The sequence below is a fragment of the Vulpes vulpes genome, chromosome 12 (genome assembly GCF_048418805.1).
Source record: "Vulpes vulpes isolate BD-2025 chromosome 12, VulVul3, whole genome shotgun sequence".
Taxonomy (NCBI): Eukaryota; Metazoa; Chordata; class Mammalia; order Carnivora; family Canidae; genus Vulpes; species Vulpes vulpes.
Genome location: NC_132791.1, coordinates 122,449,787 through 122,471,992, shown reverse-complemented (window position 1 = coordinate 122,471,992; position 22,206 = coordinate 122,449,787). Strand labels below are relative to the sequence as shown.

Below are 22,206 nucleotides of genomic sequence, written 5' to 3'. Positions count from 1 at the left end.
AATACCTAGGAATAAACTTAATCAAGGAGATGAAAGACTTGTACTCTGAAAACTATAAAACAGTGATCAAAGAAACTGAAGATGACACAAACAAATGGAAAGATAGTATTAATTCTGGCATAGACTGTCAGAATTTCCATGTTACTCAAAGCAATTTACATATTTAATGCAATCCCTATTAAAATACCAACAGTATTTTTCACAGAATTAGTGCAAATAATCCTAAAATTTGAATGGAACCACAAAAGACCCAAGTAGTCAAAGCAATCTTGAGAAAGAAAAACAAAGGTGGAGGTATCACAGTTCCAGATTTCAAGATATGCTACAAGGCTGTAGTAATCAAAACAGTATTGCACTGGCACAAAAACAGATCAAGAGAACAGAACAGAGAGCCTAGAAATAAACCCACACCTATATGGTCTATTAATCTTCAACAAAGGATACAAGAATATACAATGGGAAAATGACAGTCTCTTCAACACATGGTCATGAGAAAACTGGACAGCTACATGCAAAAAGAGGAAGTGAGATCACTTTCTTACACCATGCACAAAAATAAAACTAAAAATGGATTAAAGACTTAAATCTGAGGGGCGCCTGGGTGGCTCAGTCGGTTAAGCATTTGACTTCTGATTTTGGCTCAGATCATGATTTCAGGGTCCTAAGATGGAGCCCTGCATTGGGCTCCCCACTGAGCAGGGAGTCTATAGGAGATTCTCTACCTCTGCCCCTTCCCCCGGCTCATGCTCTCTCTCCCCTTCTCTCCCTCAGATAATAAATACATAAATCTTAAAAAAAAAAAACCTAAATCTGAGACCTGAAACCATAAAAATCCTAGAAGAGAACACAGGCAGTAATTTCTCTGACATCGCTATAGCAACATTTTTCTAGATATGTCTCCTCAGGCAAGGGAAACAAAAACAAAAATAAACTACTGGGAATACATTAAAATAAAAAGCTTTTGCACAGTAAAGGAAGTCATCAATAAAACGAAAAGGCAACCTACTGAATGGGAGAAGATAGTTACAAATTATATATTTGATAAGGAGTTAATATCCAAAATACATTTTTAAAAACCCATACAACTCTACATCATAAAACCAATTAAAAAATGGGCACAGGATCTGAGTAGACATTTTCCAAAGATGACACACAGATGGCCAACAGACACATAAAAAGATCCTTAACATCACTCATCATCAGGGAAATGAAAATCAAAACCACAAAAGGTATCACCTCACACCTGTCAGAATGGCTAAAGTCAACAACACAAGGAATAACAAGTGTTGGCGAGGATGTGGAGAGAAAAGAGCCTTTGTGCACTACTAGTGGGAATGTAAACTAGTACAACCACAGTGTGGAGGTTCCTCAAAAAATAAAAATATCATATGATCCAGTCATTCCACTACTGGGTATTTACTAAAAGAAAAAGAAAACACTGGGTAGCCCGGGTGGCTCAGCGGTTTAGTGCTGCCTTCGGTCTAGGGCGTGGTCCTGGAGACCTGGGACTGAGTCCCACATTCAGCTCCCTGCATGGAGCCAGCTTCTCCCTCTGCCTGTGTCTCTGCTTCTCTCTCTCTCTCTCTCTCTCTCTCACTCTCTCTCTCATGAATAAATAAAATCTTAAAAAAATGAAAACACTAATTTGAAAAGATAAATGCACTCCTATGTTTACTGCAGCATTATTTACAATAGCCAAGATATGGAAGCAGCCCAAGTGTCTATTGATAGATGACTGGGTAAAGAAAATGTGGTATATATATATACAATGGAATATTAGCCATAAAAATGAATCTTGCCATTTTCAACAATATGGATGGAACTAGAGAGTATAATGCTAAGTGAAATAATCAGAGAAAGACAAATACCTTATGATTTCATTCATATGTGGAATTTAAGAAACAAATGAACAAAGGAAAAGAGAGAGAGAACCCAAAATACAGACTCTCAACTATAGAGAACAAATCGATGGTTACCAGAGGGAAAGGAGGAGGGGGATGAGTGAAACAGATGAAAGGGGACTAAGAGTGCACTTACGATGAACACTCAATAATGTATAGAATTATTATTAGTTTTAATAAAACTAAACTAAAAAAAAGATATGGTATACATACATAATGGAATACATTACAGAGCCACAAAAAGGGATGAGACTATGCAATTTGAGACAACATGGATAGACCAAGAGGGTATTATGCTAACTAATAAGTCAGAGTGAGAAAAACAACATATGGTTTCATTCATATGTGGAATCTAAAAAATAAAACAAATGTATAAACAAAAAGTAGAATCAGACCTATAAATATAAAGAACAAACTGATGAATGCCAGAGGGGAGATGGGCAGAGGATGGGCAAAATGAATGAAAGGGTGGGAGATACAGGATTCTAGTTATGGGATAAATAAGTCACAGGAATAAAAGGCAGGGCATAAGGAATATTGTCAATGATATTGTATCAGTGATGTATGGTGACAGATGGTAGCTATACTTGTGGTCAAAGTAGCATAATGTATAAACTTGTGGAAACACTATGTTTTATACCTGAAACTAATGTAACATTGTGCGTCAACTATACTCAAATTTAAAAAAAGAACATGAAATACATCCAATAATTGTTGAATATTTTCTGAGACCTTAGTATGTGCTAAGTATTGTAGGGGTTTCTAACTCTCAAGGAACTTAGAATAAAGACTTTTGATGATGCCAGCTGCTTGGTCTAAGCTAGCTAAAAGCAGTGGCAGTCCTAAAAGACTGTATACACTCTTCAAACCTGAGAATCTCTATAACACGGACTCCGAGCATAGACGGTCTGTCTTTTTCTATAGAACTAATTTCTAGGGCAGCTCAGGTGGCTCAGCACCGTCTTCAGCCCAGGACCTGATCCTGGAGACCCAGGATCGAGTCGTGTGTCGGGCTCCCTGCATGGAGCCTGCTTCTCCCTCTGCCTGTGTCTCTGCCTCTCTCTCTCTCTCTCTCTCTCTCTCTCTGTGTATGTGTCTCTCATGAATAAATACATAAAAATCTTAAAAAAAAAAAAAGAACTAATTTCTAAACAATGGGAAACACTCTCTGAACTTCAGAAAAACAAAAACAAAAAAAGGGTTTGTTGTTCTTAAAATATCAGCAGATCTCAATGATTAAGCAGTTGAAGACTGCAATGAGCAAAATGCCAATGTGTTTTGAAACCAAATCTAGCCTGAGTTAGCTCTTCCAGATGAAAGGTCTCAGCAAAGTATCTGTGAGATTTAAAAAAAAAAAGAAAGAAAGGCCAAGAACTGATAAAGAAACAGAAAGTAGTGAGAATGATGAGCTGTAAAGAATTACAATCTCTTGTAATTCTCTTCTTCCTCCCAATTTCTCAGTATTCTTGGCACAGATGAAGGAGCTGGACATACCACCATGATTGACGTATAGGGAAAAGACAAGAGCACTTCAATTACTGATTAGGAATGAGAACTAATTCTACTCAAAGGACATGAAGCCCACCTGAAGCATGTCAAACTGTTGGCCTGCAACCAAATACTGCCATAAGGTATAGTCTCCCTTTTCCACCTGGGTAGCAAAAAGCTGCAGATGAACAGCCTGCTGGACTATTTTGTGCACCATATGTCTCTTCTACAAGAAATCTCCTTTAAAAAGTAAAATTTCAAAAATTATCCAATTTGGATGAAGAATGGTATCAAAAGAACTGCGATGGTTTTAAAACACATCCATAATTCTTCAGTAGTCTTCCCATCAACAGGGAAAGTCTAATTCCTCCCCCTTGAACATGGGTTGAGTGGCTTGCTTTCAATGAACAGGAGACAAGAGTGAGACACTGCATGAATCCCAAGGCTCGGTCATAAAAAATCTTTGTAGCTCTTGAGATACTAGCTTTTGGAAGCCAGCCACCAAGCTGTGAGGAAGCACAGGCCATGTGTTGAAGCCATGTATAGGTGTTCTGGCCAACAGCCAGCATCAACTGCTAGACATGTGAGAAAGCCTTTGCAATGCCTCCAGTCCCAACCACTATCTAATGGCCAATGAATGAAGAACTCGAGTAGCTGAAGAACTGTCTGGCTGAGCCTAGTAAACCTCCAGAAACATGAGAGGAAACAATAATAAATAACTGCTATTCTTTTATATTGCTAAGTTTGGGACGATTTGTTAACACCACAATATAAAACAAGAGATTCCAACTAATTTTCCCTTTACGGTGATTCTCTATGATCATCTTCTTCTCTTCCAGAAATAAACAACCCTGCTTTTGCTGGCATTAGGGGCTGGGAACACAATGGCTGCCATCAACCAGACTACCCCAGAAGACCAAAATGGATACAGGTGCCACAGACTCTAGGCCTCACAGCTGCTGGATTCACTTCTTCTTGGAGGCCAAAACAAGAGTCATGGTCCCAGTAAAAAAATCTCCACAGCAGGTAAAGCTCAGTGGCCACCAAGAATCCTGTGTTGGGCACTGAAAGAACACACGGGACAGGTGCTAAAAGCACAGTCCCCATCTTGCTGCTGTAGAGGCCCTCTGACTTGAGAAGGTCCCTCTCCTATTGTGCCAGCCCAAGGTGTTAACTTTTAACTCCTCACTTGCATCCACTCTTTGCCTGTAACTATAACTTGCAGGGCTCTGAAATCCTGCCCCATTTAAGGCTGCCCAAATTATCTCATGTCCCTCATCAGGCAAGCCTAAAATTCAGTTAGATGAGGCTAATATGTCCAAAATAAGGAAGAAGGAAATCTCACAATCCAAAAACCAAAGGTGAAAGCAAAGCAAGCCATACAAAAGGGATCTATAAGGAGAGAGGAAAGCGTGGGCAGAAAGTGGCTGTGTAAAGCAGTGGCAGGGCCTCCCAACCTGTTTTTTTTTTTTTAATTTTTTAAAAATTTATTTATGATAGTCACACACAGAGAGAGAGGCAGAGACATAGGCAGAGGGAGAAGCAGGCTCCATGCACTGGGAGCCCGACATGGGATTCGATCCCAGGTCTCCAGGATCGCGCCCTGGGCCAAAGGCAGGCGCTAAACCGCTGCGTCACCCAGGGATCCCCCCAACCTGTTTCTAAAGCTACAAACAGACCCTGGTACTCAGGAGGCCAACTCCAACATCCTGGAGAGGCATTTCCCACCAGACTCCTACAGCCAAACATTCTCACCACACTTAGGAAGGAACCCACCATTGAGCTGGCAACTGATTGCAACACTCTCCTTCACTCCTCTCTGGGGAATCTCAGAGTAGGTATTACATCCACCCACGTGTCGAGCTATTTTATACAAGCAGCAATTATATCATGCTTCAAAGAAAAGGAAAAAAATCCTCTCTTATTTTAGAAAGTATGTAATATGAGACGGCCATAGAGTAACAAATGTGTCTGGTTTAAAAAGTGATATTGCTAACTAGCTTAGAACCCATATCCTAGGAGTCAGAGAAAGCTTTATAAAATTAGCCAGACACAGACATGGCAACATCAGGGAGAGGAAGGCATGGCTTTGGTGCCAGCTGTGTGCACAGGGAGACCAGAAGATGGGGTAAGCTCTTATGCCTGGGTTCTGTCTCAGGCTAACAGGTTCTGGGGTCTCCAGGCCTCTCATAATGCAGAGAAGCAGCCTATAAGACAAGAATGAATGGACATATGGGTTGCCATTCATCCAAATGGGCTAACAACATTTAGCCCCATTTACGGAGTCATCCTCCACTAGCCTAACAGGAAAGGCCTTGCTTGTCTTCTAACAATTTCAACAGAAAACAAGGCTTCTTCCTGTATTCAGATATTCAGAATTCCTAAGTTTGTACCAGTCACAATCACTAACTAATAAAGATTATTATTGTTCTAATTATCTTTAGGCTGCTTTCCCCTGGAGCTGAGTCTCCAGTGAGTAGGATATTTTTATGTGCCAATACGGTCTTTATCCAGGTTGCTGAGACACAACCTAGGAATGTCAGCAAATTAAATCAATAAGCCATGGGCAAACCCACACATAGACATGAACTATTGGGAAAGGAACCATATATGCTCCATTCCACCATTCTGCTTTTTGGGGCAAGCCCCTGTATTCTGGTCACATTACAGCAGAATGACCATACATCTTCATTTGCCCAGGACAGGGCCCCTTTTATTTTAAAAATCACTCTGATTTGGTGATTTTTTTTTAAAGATTTTATTTATTTATTCAAAGAGACACAGAGAGAGAGAGGCAGAGACACAGTCAGAGGGAGAAGCAGGCACCATAGAGAGAGCCTGACATGGGACTTGATCCCAGGCCTCCAAGATCACACCCTGGGCTGCAGGTGGTGCTAAACCGCTGCGCCACCAGGGCTGCCCCTGATTTGGTGATCTCTTAAAAATCACTTTACCTAAGAGCCAAATTTAAGCCAGTGAAAGAGGTAAATTAAATTTTTCTTGACTAACCCTCAGGCGCCCCATCCAGAAGGCTCCTTTTTCTGTTTCCCCCTTGTGCTCATGATTTCCTCTCCTTGAATCATCTAGGCAATTCTGCCCCCTTGACCACTGATACAAATCCTCCTTTTTCTCTATGCCTCAGCTCAGGAGCCATGTCCTTCAGGAAGCTTCTCAGTATACCCTGACCTCCACAGAGGTCTCCTTTCTTGGAAGTTCTAGCACACAACCTGGCACCTCTTATGGTCTTAATACTATTTTTAAGTTGTTTTTTGCATGTGTAACTACACAAGCTATAAGTCATTTAAGGGCAAAATCTGTGTCTAATTACTTCTTTTACATCCCTTTAAAAAATCCAGCTCTGTGACAAGGACATAATATCTCCTGATTTTCAAACCTGCCTAACCAGCTGGCTCTGAGATCTAAGACTCCAGGTGCCTTCTACTGCTGACTCCCTTCTCTCACAGTACCCTGTACTTCTCCTAGAAAGCACCTACACAGGTTTTAATTATATATTGATTTGTATGGGTAGTTGTTTAATGCCAAGGTTCAAGAGGACAAAGAATTTGTGTCTACTGCTCATCATTATGTACCTAAAAGCCACCACAGTGCCTGACAGTGTTCAAAAAAATATCTGCAGACAGACAGACAGATGGATAACGGAATAAAGAAAAAAATCATCTCAAAGTGAACCATTAAGGAAGCAGATTTAATAAAAAAAAAAAAAGGAAGCAGATTTAAGTTTTAGGGCCTGAAACATTTGAGAAATTAATCAGCTTTCATTTCTAAAAGATCATGTGGTGGTATGTCACAGGCTTATTAAAACCTCCTTTTCTCAGAAAGAGCTAGAGTGTAATTAGGCCTGCAGCCTCACCCAGCCTAGGGTCTAAGACATGAATGACCATCTCATGCAGAGGGTACCATCTCTCTCCTTGTTACATAAATTGCTAAAGTACAAAAACCACAGTCTCAAGAAGACAAAGGAAATGCAGCCACCCAAGCGAACAGGTTGGAAGGCATCCCAGGATCAAGCTCCCAAGAGCATTTCAGGCATAAGCTCAGAGTGCTCTGGGGTACACAGCCTCGGACAGTATAGTCCAAATTAATTGTTCCAAGTCCACAACATGAGATGTCATGGTTCTGACAGCTATGAACTGCCATGGCAAAGCTGGGCTGTAGGATCTCAGTGTTTTTCCAGTTATATCAATATCTACTAGGAAATGCTGAGGAAGAGAAAGAAACAGCATAATTTCGGAAACCTAGGCTGCCTGCTAATGCCTGACACACATATAACGCTTTAGAATTTAAGAACACCTTCATAGTTTTCCATGCTCACTTAATCCTTACAACATTCCCATGAAGTAGGTAAGATATTATTATCTCTGTTCTAATGTGGAAATCTAGGAATCAGAGAGGAACAATGAGCAAGAAGCCAGGACTCAATGCACAGGTCTTCCGACCCCTTGCTCTTTTCTCTGTACCCTGCACTCCTTCAAGTCAACTATACCTTTTCAGTTCTTAAACCAGATTTTTTTCTTAGCATATGGTCATGAAAAGAATGCCAAATTATGGGAAATGAGTAAAATTTATGGGAAGTGAAAAACCTCTGAAGGCACTCTCCAATAACCTCCCTCCCTCCCCCAGCCCTAGAGGTTTGTCGAGTTGGCAGAGGAGAAATGAAGCAGCAGCATGGATCAAGAGAACAAACAATGAGGTAAATTTAGGGTCCCTTGCTCCAGTAAGTTCTGCTCAAACTTGCAAAAGCTTCTGCTCAAGGACCAGCCCAGCTAAAGAAAGCAATCCACAACACTTCTGATACAGCAAAGGACAATGTTAAAAGCTTGATACAGGCCACTAGGAAAGTTGTGGGATTCTGGGGAAATTCTAGCCTGATCTTCCTGACACCCAGCATCTCCAGAGTCAATCCCTCTCTGCAGTTGAATTCACACTCTCACTTGCCAACCAGAATCATCTTCTATTGTTGCTAGGCCTCCAACTTTCCCTCCTTCCAATCCACCTCCCACAAAATCACCAAAGCAATCCTCAATTGTCACCACTTCTTGGATTCTTCCTTGGCCCCTCTCACCCTAATCTTTTGGGAACCCATCCCTCCTGTGCTTCAGTAGCACTTTCCTGGTGTGGTGTTTCTCCGCAGGTATACCATAAACTCCTCAAGACAGCAGTCTTGTCCGCAAACAATCTAAAGTCTTAGATGTAGAAGATGTTCAATAAATGTTGATCAAATTGAGCCCATTATGCTTTCTTTCTGGCCTCAAAATCGAGCATGTTAGGGAAGCAGGATGCACAGTGGGGAACAGCAAGCAGCATCTCTGGACAGGATGGCTGAGGAGAGTGAACACAGAGGAGCTACAGCACTTGTGTGACTGCACAGGTATCTCCTCCAGTCACTCTCTGCTTACCGCAAGGCAGGTGGGAAGGTGACCAACATTTTCTGCTCTTCCCTCCAGAGATTTCAAATGCTGTAATGAAAACTGTACAAGCAGGTTTCCGGGCCTTGTCCCGAAGGCTTTCAGTTAATATGCTCCAGCGGTGGTTCAAGGGTGCCACCAAAAGGGGAAATGGGTAGATGGGCAGCCCTTCTCATTTCCATCCCTCAAAACCAAAAGTGGGGGGGAAGTCACCTTAAAATGACTCCCTTGGGATCCCTGGGTGGCGCAGCGGTTTAGCGCCTGCCTTCGGCCCAGGGCGCGATCCTGGAGACCTGGGATCGAGTCCCACATCGGGCTCCCGGTGCATGGAGCCTGCTTCTCCCTCTGCCTGTGTCTCTGCCTCTCTCTCTCTCTCTCACTGTGTGCCTATCATAAATAAATAAAAAAATTTAAAAAAAAATGACTCCCTTACCCCATTTGCTATTAACAGAGTTTATTCTGTGACCAATGTACTGTTGATCACTATTTGTGAACCATTTGGTTTCCCTTTGCTAACAGCAAGGTTGCTTAGGATCTGCTTTGCCCTCAGAGCTGGAGATCCTCCCAGAGCCAGATCTCATGTTGTCACAGTTTTCTCAACTCAAAATAGAAGGCACAAAGCGACCTGCCCCAAGTACTATATCAAATAACAATAACTAAGAACACGTGTGGTGCAGAAAGTTTCACACCATCACTGCTGCTTCTCCTTCCAGTTCTCCCCTCTTACTGCTCCAATCTGACAATGTGTGACTATCAATGATCCCACCACCTCTCATGGCCCTCCACCCCCACTGTGCCCCCCACCCTTCCTCACCCAACTTAAGGCCATGACACCTCCATAAACTCAACTCCCTTGCCCCTTAACGCTCTGCTGAACTTTTTTGGCCTAAACCCAACCCTGCACACAAAAATGTGCACATAAATGTTCATAGCAGCATTATTCAAAATAGCCAAAAAATACAAATAACTCAAGTATCCACCAACTGGGGAAGAGGCAAACAAAATTATTATATCCATATAATGGAATAGTATTCATCAACAAAATAGGACACCAATTAATACATGCTATAATATGAATGAACTTCCCAAACATGCAAAGTGAAAGAAGCCAGATACAGAACCCCAATATTATATAATTCCATTTATATACAGACAACTTGGTAAATTTACTAATAATTACTAAATTGCACACTTTAAATGGGTGGCTTTTATGGTAAGTAAATTATACTTCTATGAATTTGTTTTAAAAATTAAAAAAAAAAAGGGGGGGGAATCCCTGGGTGGCTCAGCAGTTGGCGCCTGCCTTTGGCCCAGGGCACAATCCTGGAGTCCCGGGATTGAGTCCTGCATCGGGCTCCCGGCATGGAGCCTGCTTCTCCCTCTGCCTGTGTCTCTGCCTCTCTCTCTCTCTATCATAAATTTTTTTTAAAAATCTAAAAAATTAAAAAAAAAAACCAACTCTGGTTAAATTTACCTGTTCTGTGATTCAGCACTGGACTATCTCTATAGCTGGAGAAGGAAAAAGCAACCACACTGGCCCCACTTAAAACTCAGGGGGGTTCTTGATCCTGTCTTCCAATCACACTGTATTTCTCGAGCTCCTTTTGTCCCCTACTCTCCTCAATTATTTCCCTCTCCTCAAATCTCCAACACCACATCCCCATATAGTCCCTTCTCATCTGATAATTCTGCTTCCTGCTTCACTGAGAAAACAGAGGCTATTAGAGAACTTCCAGACTCCCATTATCACACCTACCTGTAGCCAGTTTCTATTCTGCTCTATCTAGCATGTATGTGTGCTATTTAAATTAAGATTAAATGAAATTTAAAATTCAGTTCCTCATTGACAGCAGCCACATTTCAAGTGCTAAATAGCCTCATGCAGTTCGTGGCTCCTATAGTAGACAGAGCAGATATGGAACATCTCCATCACTGCAGAAAGATGATCTATCTACTTCCTAACTAACTGAAACATCTCCTCTACTTACAGGTACCTCTTCTCTCATCTACCTCAAGGGTACTGCTCCAGCAATCCCTCCTTCCTCCTCCATGATCAGTTTTCAGCTAAGACATCATCTCCATCAGCATACAAACATGACTGTTAGTGAAACAGATAACAGATAATGGCATTCTCAACAGAAGTAACAAGCATGTGACATGTTAAAGGTGTTAGCTGATGCTACTGTCATAATCATATGGCAATACAGAAATGTATCAAACCAACAAGTGTACACCTTAAACTCACAAAATGTGTTTTTTTTTTAAAAAATCTACTACCATCAGTTGATGTCTTTTTTTAAAATATTTATTTATTTATGATAGTCACACACACACAGAGAGAGAGAGAGAGGCAGAGACACAGGCAGAGGGAGAAGCAGGCTCCATGCACCGGGAGCCCGACGTGGGATTCGATCCCGGGTCTCCAGGATCGCGCCCTGGGCCAAAGGCAGGTGCCAAACCGCTGCACCACCCAGGGATCCCCAAAATGTGTTTTTTTAAAAAGAAAATGTAATGGTTGCACAACACTGTAAACGTAATTAACACCACTAAACTGTACACTTAAAATAGTTAAAATGGCAAATTTTATGTTTTTTTGTATATATACATATATGTGTGTGTGTGTGTGTGTGTGTGTGTGTGTGTGTACACACACACCACCACAATTACAAAAAGATTCAAAGGACAAAATCTCTCATCGTCATTTCCCTATAGTACTCACCACCAGCTATGGCCCTGTTTCTCTGCTACCCTTCAGAGCACAACTCTTCAGAAGACTTCTCTATGTTCACCATCTTCCTCTCATCCCCCTCATCTCTCAAGTCACCATGCCCCTACCACTCTACCAAAATGGATTTTACCAGCTGCCTAACCCAATGGACAGTTGTTCTTACTCATTTTTATTCATCAGCAGCTTCTGAGCACTCCCTCCTCATAGAAACATTATCTTCCCTATTTCTGAGTCCAAGACCTGCCTCTCAGGACCTGGTCCTCTACCTTTTGATTTCTGCCTAGATTCTGCCCACCAGGCCTCCCTGGACCTCCACTCACAAACAACCTGATTCCTCCACTCAACCCCATTACTCCTTCACCTAAATATCCTGACTCCTCTCTTGTCATTAGTTCTCAGGCTCTTCTGAAGAGCCAGATAAGCCCTGGTCTATTTGCCCTACTTGACTGAGCCTTGATCCCAAAAATAATGGACATGAACTTTTAGCTCCTTAAAGGACATAGTCAATCTTCCTAACATGTTACAATACTCTGAGTAAGACCACTGAAATTGATTGCCAAAAGTAATCCGTGTCAGGTAGCTCCAATGGCCCAGTGGTTTGGCGCTGCCTTCAGCCCGGGGTATGATCCTGGAGACCTAGGATCAAGTCCCACATCAGGCTCCCTGCATGGAGCCTGCTTCTCCCTCTACCTGTGTCTCTGCCTCTCTCTCTCTCTTTCTGTGTTTGTCATGAATAAAGAAATAAAATCTTTAAAAAACAAACAAACAAAAAAAGTAATCCATGTCAAATACTTATTTGCATTGTCTTCAGTGGATCTGGTTTATTTAGATTCTTTTACTTGGATGATACCTGAATAAACTTTGCACTTGATGCCTAGAAAAAGTACTCTTTAAGATTTCTCAGGAAACTGGACAAGAATAGAAGATGTGCTTGGACCCAAATAAAAGTAAAATGAAATGATGGCTATTACAGTCAGCCCAGGACTGGAAGTTATTCAATCAAGATTCTAATTTTCACCCTTAGTACATCTCTAGCCACATACCTAGAGGCATCAAGGAATGGTCTGTAGGCCAAACTGATCCATTCTTCTCTATTTGATGAGTATTTCGGCTCCCGGGGTGTTTCTCCCATGGTGTCCAAATCCACTAAATAATGGCATTTACTGATGTCAATCTGCAAATGGAGAAAGGGCAACACTGCATCAGTAACTGCAAAGGTCCTTTCAGGATAAGGAACATCAATTACAATCTTAAAAATTCCCACAGGGATCCCTGGGTGGCGCAGCGGTTTGGCGCCTGCCTTTGGCCCAGGGCACGATCCTGGAGACCCGGGATCGAATCCCACGTCGGGCTCCCAGTGCATGGAGCCTGCTTCTCCCTCTGCCTGTGTCTCTGCCTCTCTCTCTCTCTGTATGACTATCATAAAAAAAAAAAAAAAAAAAAAAAGAATACGTTTCATTACGTTTAAAAAAAAAAAAAATTCCCACAGGGTTTCAGAAGTACAAACACCCAAGTCTTTAGACAATATCTGTGCTCTCTCCCTTGAGATAAGAGTGTTGGGTGCTGGGGTAATATTTAGGCTCCTGGGGGCAGAAGAAAACATGCACCCACCTAGCCAAATATGTATGTAAGCTTTGGGAGTTCTGACTCTAGTTTGGATATTAAGTTCCTCTGGCCTCAGAGACACTTCTGAAGCTAGCATAAGTTCACAATCTACTCAAAAAACTCACTTCTGCTATCATTCCCTTCCAATCTATCACCTCTTATCTCAGAGATTGAAAGGGCATCACCTAACCACACATGTTAATGTGTGAGGAAGCCCTGTCTCTGCTGATAAAGTGGTTACTCTACACCTCGTAAGTGGTACAGAAAGATCATGCATCATTATCTCCTTCAAAAATTCAACAGAACTGACAGAGGGAACTGCTGCTGCAGCAAAAGATCAGTAAAACTGAGATATCAGAACTGTAAGAATGGAGACTACAAAAAATAAAAAGCTATATAGTAACTTTTAGCAAAATTGTAGTCATCCAGTTGCTTACAACATGGATACACCAGACCATCACAGGTAATCTTAAATACATTTCATTTAAAACCATATCAGGGGCAGCCCAGGTGGCTCAGCGGTTTAGCGCCGCCTTCACCCAGGGTATGATCCTGGAGACCTGGGATCGAGTCCCACATTGGGCTCCCTGCATGGAGCCTGCTTCTCCCTCTGCCTGTGTCTCTGCCCCCCTCTCTCTCTCCTCTCTGTGTTTCTCATGAATAAATAAAACCTTAAAAAAAATAAAACCATATCAGTACTGTGCTTCTCACAAAACTCATTAATTCAATGGAACATACTATAAAATCTGGATACTTCTGCTGTTAAATAGCTTCCTTCCAACTAAAAAAAAGTCTAGTCTAACCAAAATCACAAGTATGTGGCAGAGTCATATCTGGACCCAAGTCAGTGTGACTTCAAAAGTCATATCAAGACCACCCCAAAACAGAGGGGAAGTGTTCTCAGGAGCTCATCTAAATGTTTCCTACAAATTAAAACCAATAAAGAGTCCTTCTAGAATGCCAGGTATCAGCTAAGATAAAGGCAATTAGAAACATGAATAGATCTACAGCAAATCTCACATTTAATAGTAAAGGGCTAAAAGCTTTTCCCTTGGGATCAAGAACCAGTCAAGGCTTTTTAACTATGCTATTCAACAATGTATCACAGGTTCCAATCTGATGGGTAAGGTAAGAGAAAGGAATAAATGACAGAAGAAATGGAAACAGATAACAAAATTCATTCATCACAATGATATGACTGGTATATATAAAATCTAGTTGCCCAATAAATTTTGGAATTCAGAGAGTTTATCAAACTTTAGACTTACATGATGTAAAAATCAAAGTCATATATTCACATAGAACAGCAGTGGACAATATAGGAAATGATTTTATTTTTAAAAATTATGTACTTTCAAATTATGTTATGAAAATATAATTTACAAGAATTTGAAAATGTATGCCTTTGAATAGAACTCACAAAAATATGGGAAAGTCCTCTATAAAAAATTATGGAATTTTATTGACAAATGTCTGTCAATGATCAATTTATAATGTGGTATATTCATATAATTAAAATGTGGCAAATACGTTAATGAAATATTATTCAATCTTAAGGATACGTTGTATAGCACAGAGGAACCTTGAAAACATGATGCTAAAGTGAAAGAAGCCAGCCACAAAAGTCACATATGGTGTGACTCCATTTACATGAAATGTCCAGAACAGACAAATCCATTGAGCCTGAAAGCAGATTAGTAGTTGCTAAGGCCTAGGGAAGTGACTGCTTAATGGGTATGGGATTTTTCTGGGGTGAGAGGGTTGGGGAGGATGAAAATGTTCTGAAATTAGATAGTGGTTATGGCCTCACAACAGTATGAATGTACTAACCACCACTGAATAGTGCACTTAAAATCATTGCTTACCCAAAGATCCAGCAACTCCATTTCTAGGTATATACCCAAAAGAACTGAAAGTAGTGACTCAAAACAGGTAGTTATATCCCAATGTTCATAGCAGCATTGTCACAACAGACCAAAGGTGGAAACAACCCAAAAGTCCATCATGGAAGAATGGATTAAAAAACTAATGAGTGCCAACTTTCAGTCTGACGTGATTAAAAAGGTCTAGAGGCAGAGAATGAAGATGGTCATACAACAGTGTGAATATACTTAAGACCACTGAATTATATCCCCAAAATGGCTAAAGTAGTAAATTTTATCACAAAATAAATCTGTTGAAATGATGAATTTTACTTTTTAAATATTGTATTTATTTATTCATGAGAGACACAGAGAGAGAGAGAGGCAGAGACACAGCAGAAGGAGAAACAGGCTCTATGCAGGGAGCTCAATGTGGGACTCGATCCTGGGACTCCAGGACAACAACCTGAGGCAGAAGCTCAACCCCTGAGCCACCCAGGTGTCCCGAAATGATGAATTTTAATCTCAAAAAATTTTTGATAATATAGTATTAAATGGAGAAACTTTATTCCTATAGAATCAATGTTATAAAGATGCAAAGTCTAAATAAATTGATCAATATAGTAAATGCAATCTCAAAAATCCCATCAGACTTTTTTGGTGAAATTTGACAAGCTAATTCCAAAATGTATATGGAAATGTACAAGGACAGCCAAGGCACTGTCAGGAAAGAAAAGCAAGGTGACAGGCTTACTTGCTATAAATTTAGAGTAAATAAGACAAGATGTGTTTAGTGCAGGAATAGATTGAGAGACTAATGAAGAGAACAGGATTTAGAATGGATGCAGGCAACATGGACCCTGATTTATGACAGAGTGACACCTCAGAGCAGTGGAGAGAGGATGAGCTCTTCACTGACTGGTGCTGGGACAACTGGATATCCATTGGGGGAAAAATAAAATTGGACCTCAACCTCACTCCACTGACAAAAACCAACTTCAGATGGACTAAAGAACTAAATGAGAAAGGCAAAATTATAAAGCTCTTGAAAGATCATATCGGAGAGTATCTTCAAGAACTGCGGTAAAAGGCTTTTTAGACAAGACACACAGAAAGCATTAACTACCAAAAAAAATGGATCAATTTGACATTATCTATTCATCAAAAACACCCTTATAAGAGTGAAAAGATGAGCTAAAGAATGGCAGAAGAAATATGTAACACATTTAACCATCAAGAATTCATATCTAAAAAAAAAAAAAAAAAAAAAAAAAAAAAAGAATTCATATCTAGAATATATAAAGAATACCTGCTAGTCAACAAGACAGAGAGATCATCCAATAGAAAAATGGGCAAATGACTTTAACTGGTACTTCATAAGAAGAAACCTAAATGGCCAAAAACAAGTGAACAAATGCTCAATCTCATTAGCAATCAAGGATATTGCAAACCAAAAAAAAAAAAAAAAAAAAAAAAAAAAGGATATTACAAACCAAAATCACAATGAAAACTTACAACACTAAGTGTTGGCCAGAATGTGGAACAGCTCTATTCATTGTTGACAGGAGATTAGATTGGTACAAGATTTTTAGAAAACTGTATCACAGAATCTACAAAAACTGAACATGTACATTTGCTATGATCCAACATATGTACCCCAGGTATCACATAGATCCATACGAAATAATAAACATTTCATTGTTTACTTCACAAAATTGATAATTTCACCGTGGTATAAGCTAATATATATCCAACAGAAATACATGCACCAAAAGACATTCCAAGAATGTTCAATGTGGCTTTTTTTTTAAAAGACTTTATTTATTTTTATTTTAAAGACTTTATTTTTTTTTAAAGACTTTATTTATTTATTTGAGATAGAAAAAGTGAGACAAAGAGCATGAGCAGGGGGTAGAGGGAGAAGCAGACTCCCCACTGATCATGGAACCTGATGCAGGGCCCAATCCCAGGACCCCAAGACCATTACCTGAGCTGAAGGCAGACACTTAACTGACTGAGCCATCCAGGCACCTCTCAATGTGGCTTTTTTTTTTTTTTAAGATTTTATTTATTCATGAGAGACACAGAGAAACAGGCAGAGACACAGGCAGAGAGAAAAGCAGGTTTCATGCAGGGAGCCCTATGTGGGACTTGATCCTGGGACTCCAGGATCACGTTCTGGGCCGAAGGCAGTCACTCAACCGCTGAGCCACCCAGGTGTCCCTCAATGTGGCTTTATTTGTAATTGGCCCAAGACTGGAAACAAGAAAACATCCATCAACAGTAAAACAATAAATTGTGGTTTGGTCACACAATGAGATACTATATAGTAACAAAAGAGAACAAGTGCGATTATTATTAACCAAGTGTTGAGGAAAAAAATCAATAATTTGCCAAAAAAAAAAAAGTGCAGTATGATTCCATGTATACGAAGTTCAAAAAGAGTCAAAACTAATTTAAATTGTGTAGGAATGAATATTAAAGTGGTAAATCGAGAGAAAAGTAAGGACATTATTACCATAAAAAAAGTCAGGAGAGTCCCCCTAAAAGGGGGAGTGGGTCGCAATCAAAAGGAGTTGCTGATGGAGTTCTAGGTGGGGACAATGCTCTAGTATTTGACCTGGTGATGCTTACACAGGTACCTGGCTCTATTATTATATTATTGATTACTGTACACTTGTGTTTTGTGCACATTTAGGTGTATGGGTAATATACAACTGAAGGTTTAAAAAAAAGTGCTTATAAGAACAACTTGTTCATTTCTTGCCTGCAGTAAACTCTGTCCTTCCCCCCACCTCTAACTCACAGTACTGTTCCCATTCTCTTCTAGCATTATTTATATGTAAAAGTCTTGAGTCTCACATCTGTCTCTACATATGGGCTATTCCTCCAGGGGAGAGAAGGCACACTGGGAATTGACGTCAGACCCAATTCCATTCCACATAACTCTAAAAATGATTCTCTGTATAAACACTTCAGGAAGCAGACTTTCTGGTCTCAACACCCACTCTGTAGCTCCCAAGGATTTTAAAAACATGAAACAAGTTTTTAAAAGCTTTGCAAGCGCCATGCCACTGTAGTCAAATAGAAGCAGCCAGGGGCAGAGACTCCCACGGTCTCATGCCAAGACCTCCTTCAGTTAGGGGGCCTCAGTATGACATTTCAATACTGGACCTCAGCCTGGCCTTTTCTGGCCAGGCATACTACAGGTCTAATTATCTAGGTTTGGTTCCAGATACATGGTCTCCCAAAATGGGTAATAACTAATTAATATCTAACTATACCAGTTAGCTTTTGGCTCCATTCCTCACACCATCCATATGCAAATTCCATTTAAAATTTTTAGAAAGATATCATGGCAAAAATCATTAACTGAGGTAAGAGTACATTTCAAAATATGTAACCTCTTTATCCTTTTGGGGAAGCAGCTGCTGAATTTTTTTTTTTTCCGGGAAGCAGTTAATGAACAACTAAAACATGCAAGAACAAAGACTCCCAGCAGAAAATGGTTAGGTATGATCAAGGACAGGTTTCTTTTCTTTTTTTTCTTTTTTTTTTTTGTTTAAATTTTATTTATCTATTTGAGAGAAAGAGAGAAAAAGCACACAAGCCACAGGGAGGGGCAGAAGGAGAGGGAGAAGCAGACTTCCAGCTGAGCAGGGAGCCCAAAGACTAAGTAGGGCTCAATCCCAGGACCCTAGATCATGACATGGAACTGAAGGCAGACGCTTAATTGACTCAGCCACCCAGGTGCCCCTAGGGTAGGTTCTTTATTAGAGAAGAAATAAAATATTTAGAGAAAAGGAGCCCCCAAAACAACAAAATAAAAAGGCAACCTATGGAATGAAAAAAAAAATACTTGGAAACCATGTAACTGATAAGGAGTTAACACCCAAAACATATAAGGAATTCATACAACTCAACAGCAAAAAAAAAAACAAATTATCTGATTTTAAATGGGCAAAAAACCTGAATAGACATTTCTTCCAAAGAAGACATACAAATGGCCAACAGGTACATAAAAAGGTGCTCAATGTCACCAATCATTAGGGAGATGCAAATCAAAACCATACTGAGATACCACCTCACTTCACATCTGTTAGAACGGCTATTATCAATAACACAAGTGATAACAAGTATTGGCTAGGATATGAAGAAAAAAAGAGCCCTTAAGTACTGTTAGTGGGAATGTAAATTGGTACAGCCATTATGGAAAACAGTAAGAAGGTTCTTCAAAAACTTAAAAATAGAATTACTGTGCAATCTCACTTTTGGGTATATATCTGAAGGAAGTAAAGTCACTATCTTGAAGAGACATCTATACTCCCATATTTAGTACACAGCATTATTCACAGTAGCTAAAACATGGAAACAACTGAAGTGTCCATCAATTGATGAAATGTGGTATGTATGTAACACACACAGGGATATTATTCGGCCATAAAAAAGGAAACCCTGCTATGTGTGACAACAAACAGATTCATCTTGAGGGCATCATGCTTATTAGTGAAGTAAGCTCGACAAAGACAGACAAATAGGGGGATCCCTGGGGTGGCGCAGCGGTTTGGCGTCCGCCTTTGGCCCAGGGCACGATCCTGGAGACCCAGGATCGAATCCCACGTTGGGCTCCCGGTGCATGGAGCCTGCTTCTTCCTCTGCCTGTGTCTCTGCCTCTCTCTCTGTGTGTGACTATCATAAAAAAAAAAAAAAAAAAAAAAAAAGACAGACAAATAGGGTATGATCACTCTTATATGTGGAATCTAAAAAAGTTGAACTCACAGAAACAAGTATAATAGTAGTTAGCAGGGCCTGGGGGAAGGGGAGAAAGGTTAGTCGAAGAGTACAAATTTCAGTTACAGGATGACTAAATTCAGAGGATCTCAAGAACAGCATAATGATCATCAGTAACAATACAGTGCTGTGGGGGTGCTTGGGTGGCTCAGTCGGTTAAGTATCTGACTCTTGATTTCAGCTCAGGTCATGATCTCAGAGTTGTAAGACTGAGCCCTCCATTAGGTTCTGCACTCAGTGGGGAGATTGTCTCCCTCTTCCCCACTCCCAATCCCCACTCACTCTCTCTAAAAAAAGGGGGGGGGGAGGAAAAGTCAATATAATGTGTACATTTGAAATCTAAGAAAGTAGGTCTTAAATGTTCTCAACATTAAGACAAAAAAGTTAACTATGTGAGGTGATGGATATCTAACTAACCCGTGGTAATCACTGTACAATATACAAATATATCAAACCATCACATTGTATACCTTAAACCTACACAATGTTATGTGTCAATTTTATCACAGTAAAGCTAGAGAAAATAGTTTATTTAAACAATTAGAAGAGGAACTCTCTGTCAGAGGCCTAGATTCAGGTCTGGGCTCCACCATAATCTAAATGGGTGACCCATATTCAAGTTTTTTAAATCTCAATTTTTTCTGTAAAATAAGGACACCAACATTTATCTCAGAGAGTTACAATGAGGACTAAATGAGAGGGTTCATTTGAATAGAACTTCTAAAGGACTACACAAATTGCTGTAACATTAGAAGGAATCATTGACTAAAACTCCATGAAATGTGAGAAGCTGATGGACAAGAAAGAACCCTGGGGTATTAGAACCCGTTAAAATTAATTATTCTTGCTTTCAATTGAAATCAGTGTTTACTGTCAATTCAAGCCATGCCCAACATGTAGGACAAGAGGATTACAATATTAACTACTCACAGTCCTCCATCAGCAATGAATTAGCAGCATCCACTAAACAATACTAAAATGAATCTTGAGGGCATCATCACCATCACTAAGTACCTATGTGGTAAATCCTAAACTAGGGTATACAAAATTCTTGTGGACATGTCTCCACTATTAAACTTATAATTGAGGTCAGGAAATGGTATTAGCACCTATAAAATACAGAAAGTAAGTAGTATTAGAACAATCAGAGTTCAGAGAGGAAGAAATCACTGGGGGCTACAGTGGCTGAAAAGATTTCCTGGAGGCGGCAGTAAAAGAGAGAACAGAGGGGAAAAAAGGCAGAAATGAGGATGGTTTACAGGGGCAATAGAAGAAATATCTGCTTGTCCTAAGAGGTGTGTGTTAAGAAAAGAGAGAATCTGAGGGCTGATAATGGAGAAACCAAATTAAGAGATCTGGATTTTGTGCATCAGGAATCTACTCCAGGCTTTTCAGCCAAAAAAAGTGAAATGATTAAAAGATGGGTTTCAGAAAGAGAGAGACCCATACTGGCTATGCAGGTGGAGCGGGGCACAGGGCAATTCTGGAGGGAAAGGCTGGAAGCAAGCACTCCCATCACGAAGGCAGTGCCCAACTGTGAGTGATGCACTCTCAAGTTCTATGCAGGGGGAAAGAAGAAAGAAAGGGTAAGTCTCAGGCCTATTTCAGAGGAAATCAGGGATACCAAGACTTCTAACCCAGTGAATGAGAGAAGAGGGGGCTGCAGTGAAGAATCAGTTTGGGTGAAACTGGGAAAAGATGCTAACTTGCACTTTACACCAAGGAACTAAAAGAAGATCTCATGACTGGGACACCAGGATTTAGCAGCTGTCTTCTGTTCCTACTGCCTATAGCACTCCCTACTCCCACCTCATAAATCCCCCATAAGCTTTCAGATCCCAGCCAAAAATTATTTCTTTAGGACAGGTCTCCAAATTATATGCTCTCATAGCAACCACTACCTCTCCATTAAAACATTTCACATTTCGGGGTGCCTGGATGCCTCAGTCAGTTGGGCGACTGACTCCTGATTTTGGCTCAGCTCATGATCTCAGGGTCATGGGATTGAGCCCCATGTTCGGCTCTGCTCAGCGAGGAGTCTGCTAAAGATCCTGTCCCTCTCCCTCTGCTCCTCCCTCACTTGTTTACGCTCTCTAAAATAAATAAAGAAAATCTTAAACACACACACACACACACACACACTCCACCCTGTAATCTGTGGATTAATTGGCAAGTTAGTAAATTCTATGGAAGACGGAGCTGTGTCTATCGCATTCACTCATACATTCTAAAACCAAGCCTAGTATAAAGCACACAGCAGGGGTCCAGGAAAGCCATAGTGAACAAATGTGCACAAGAGTGAAAAAAAAAGTGAAAATAAGAGGAGGGAGGAAAAGGTGAAGGGGTAGAAAACAGGACAGAAGAGAGGCGCAGAAGAGCACAGATCAAGTGCAGGAGGATGTGGA

General features: G+C 40.4%; 1 protein-coding gene across 5 annotated transcripts in view; it reads right to left on the bottom strand.

Annotated features, from left to right (window-relative positions):
- ALG9 (ALG9 alpha-1,2-mannosyltransferase) overlaps window positions 1–22,206 on the bottom strand; it is a 99,437-nt gene that overhangs the window by 17,598 nt on the left and 59,633 nt on the right. For all 5 annotated transcript variants that reach the window (XM_072729825.1, XM_072729824.1, XM_072729827.1 and 2 more), the window contains exon 14: window positions 12,587–12,717. In XM_072729825.1, the coding sequence (XP_072585926.1) occupies window positions 12,587–12,717 (131 nt within the window). The remainder of the gene's footprint in view (window positions 1–12,586; window positions 12,718–22,206) is intronic.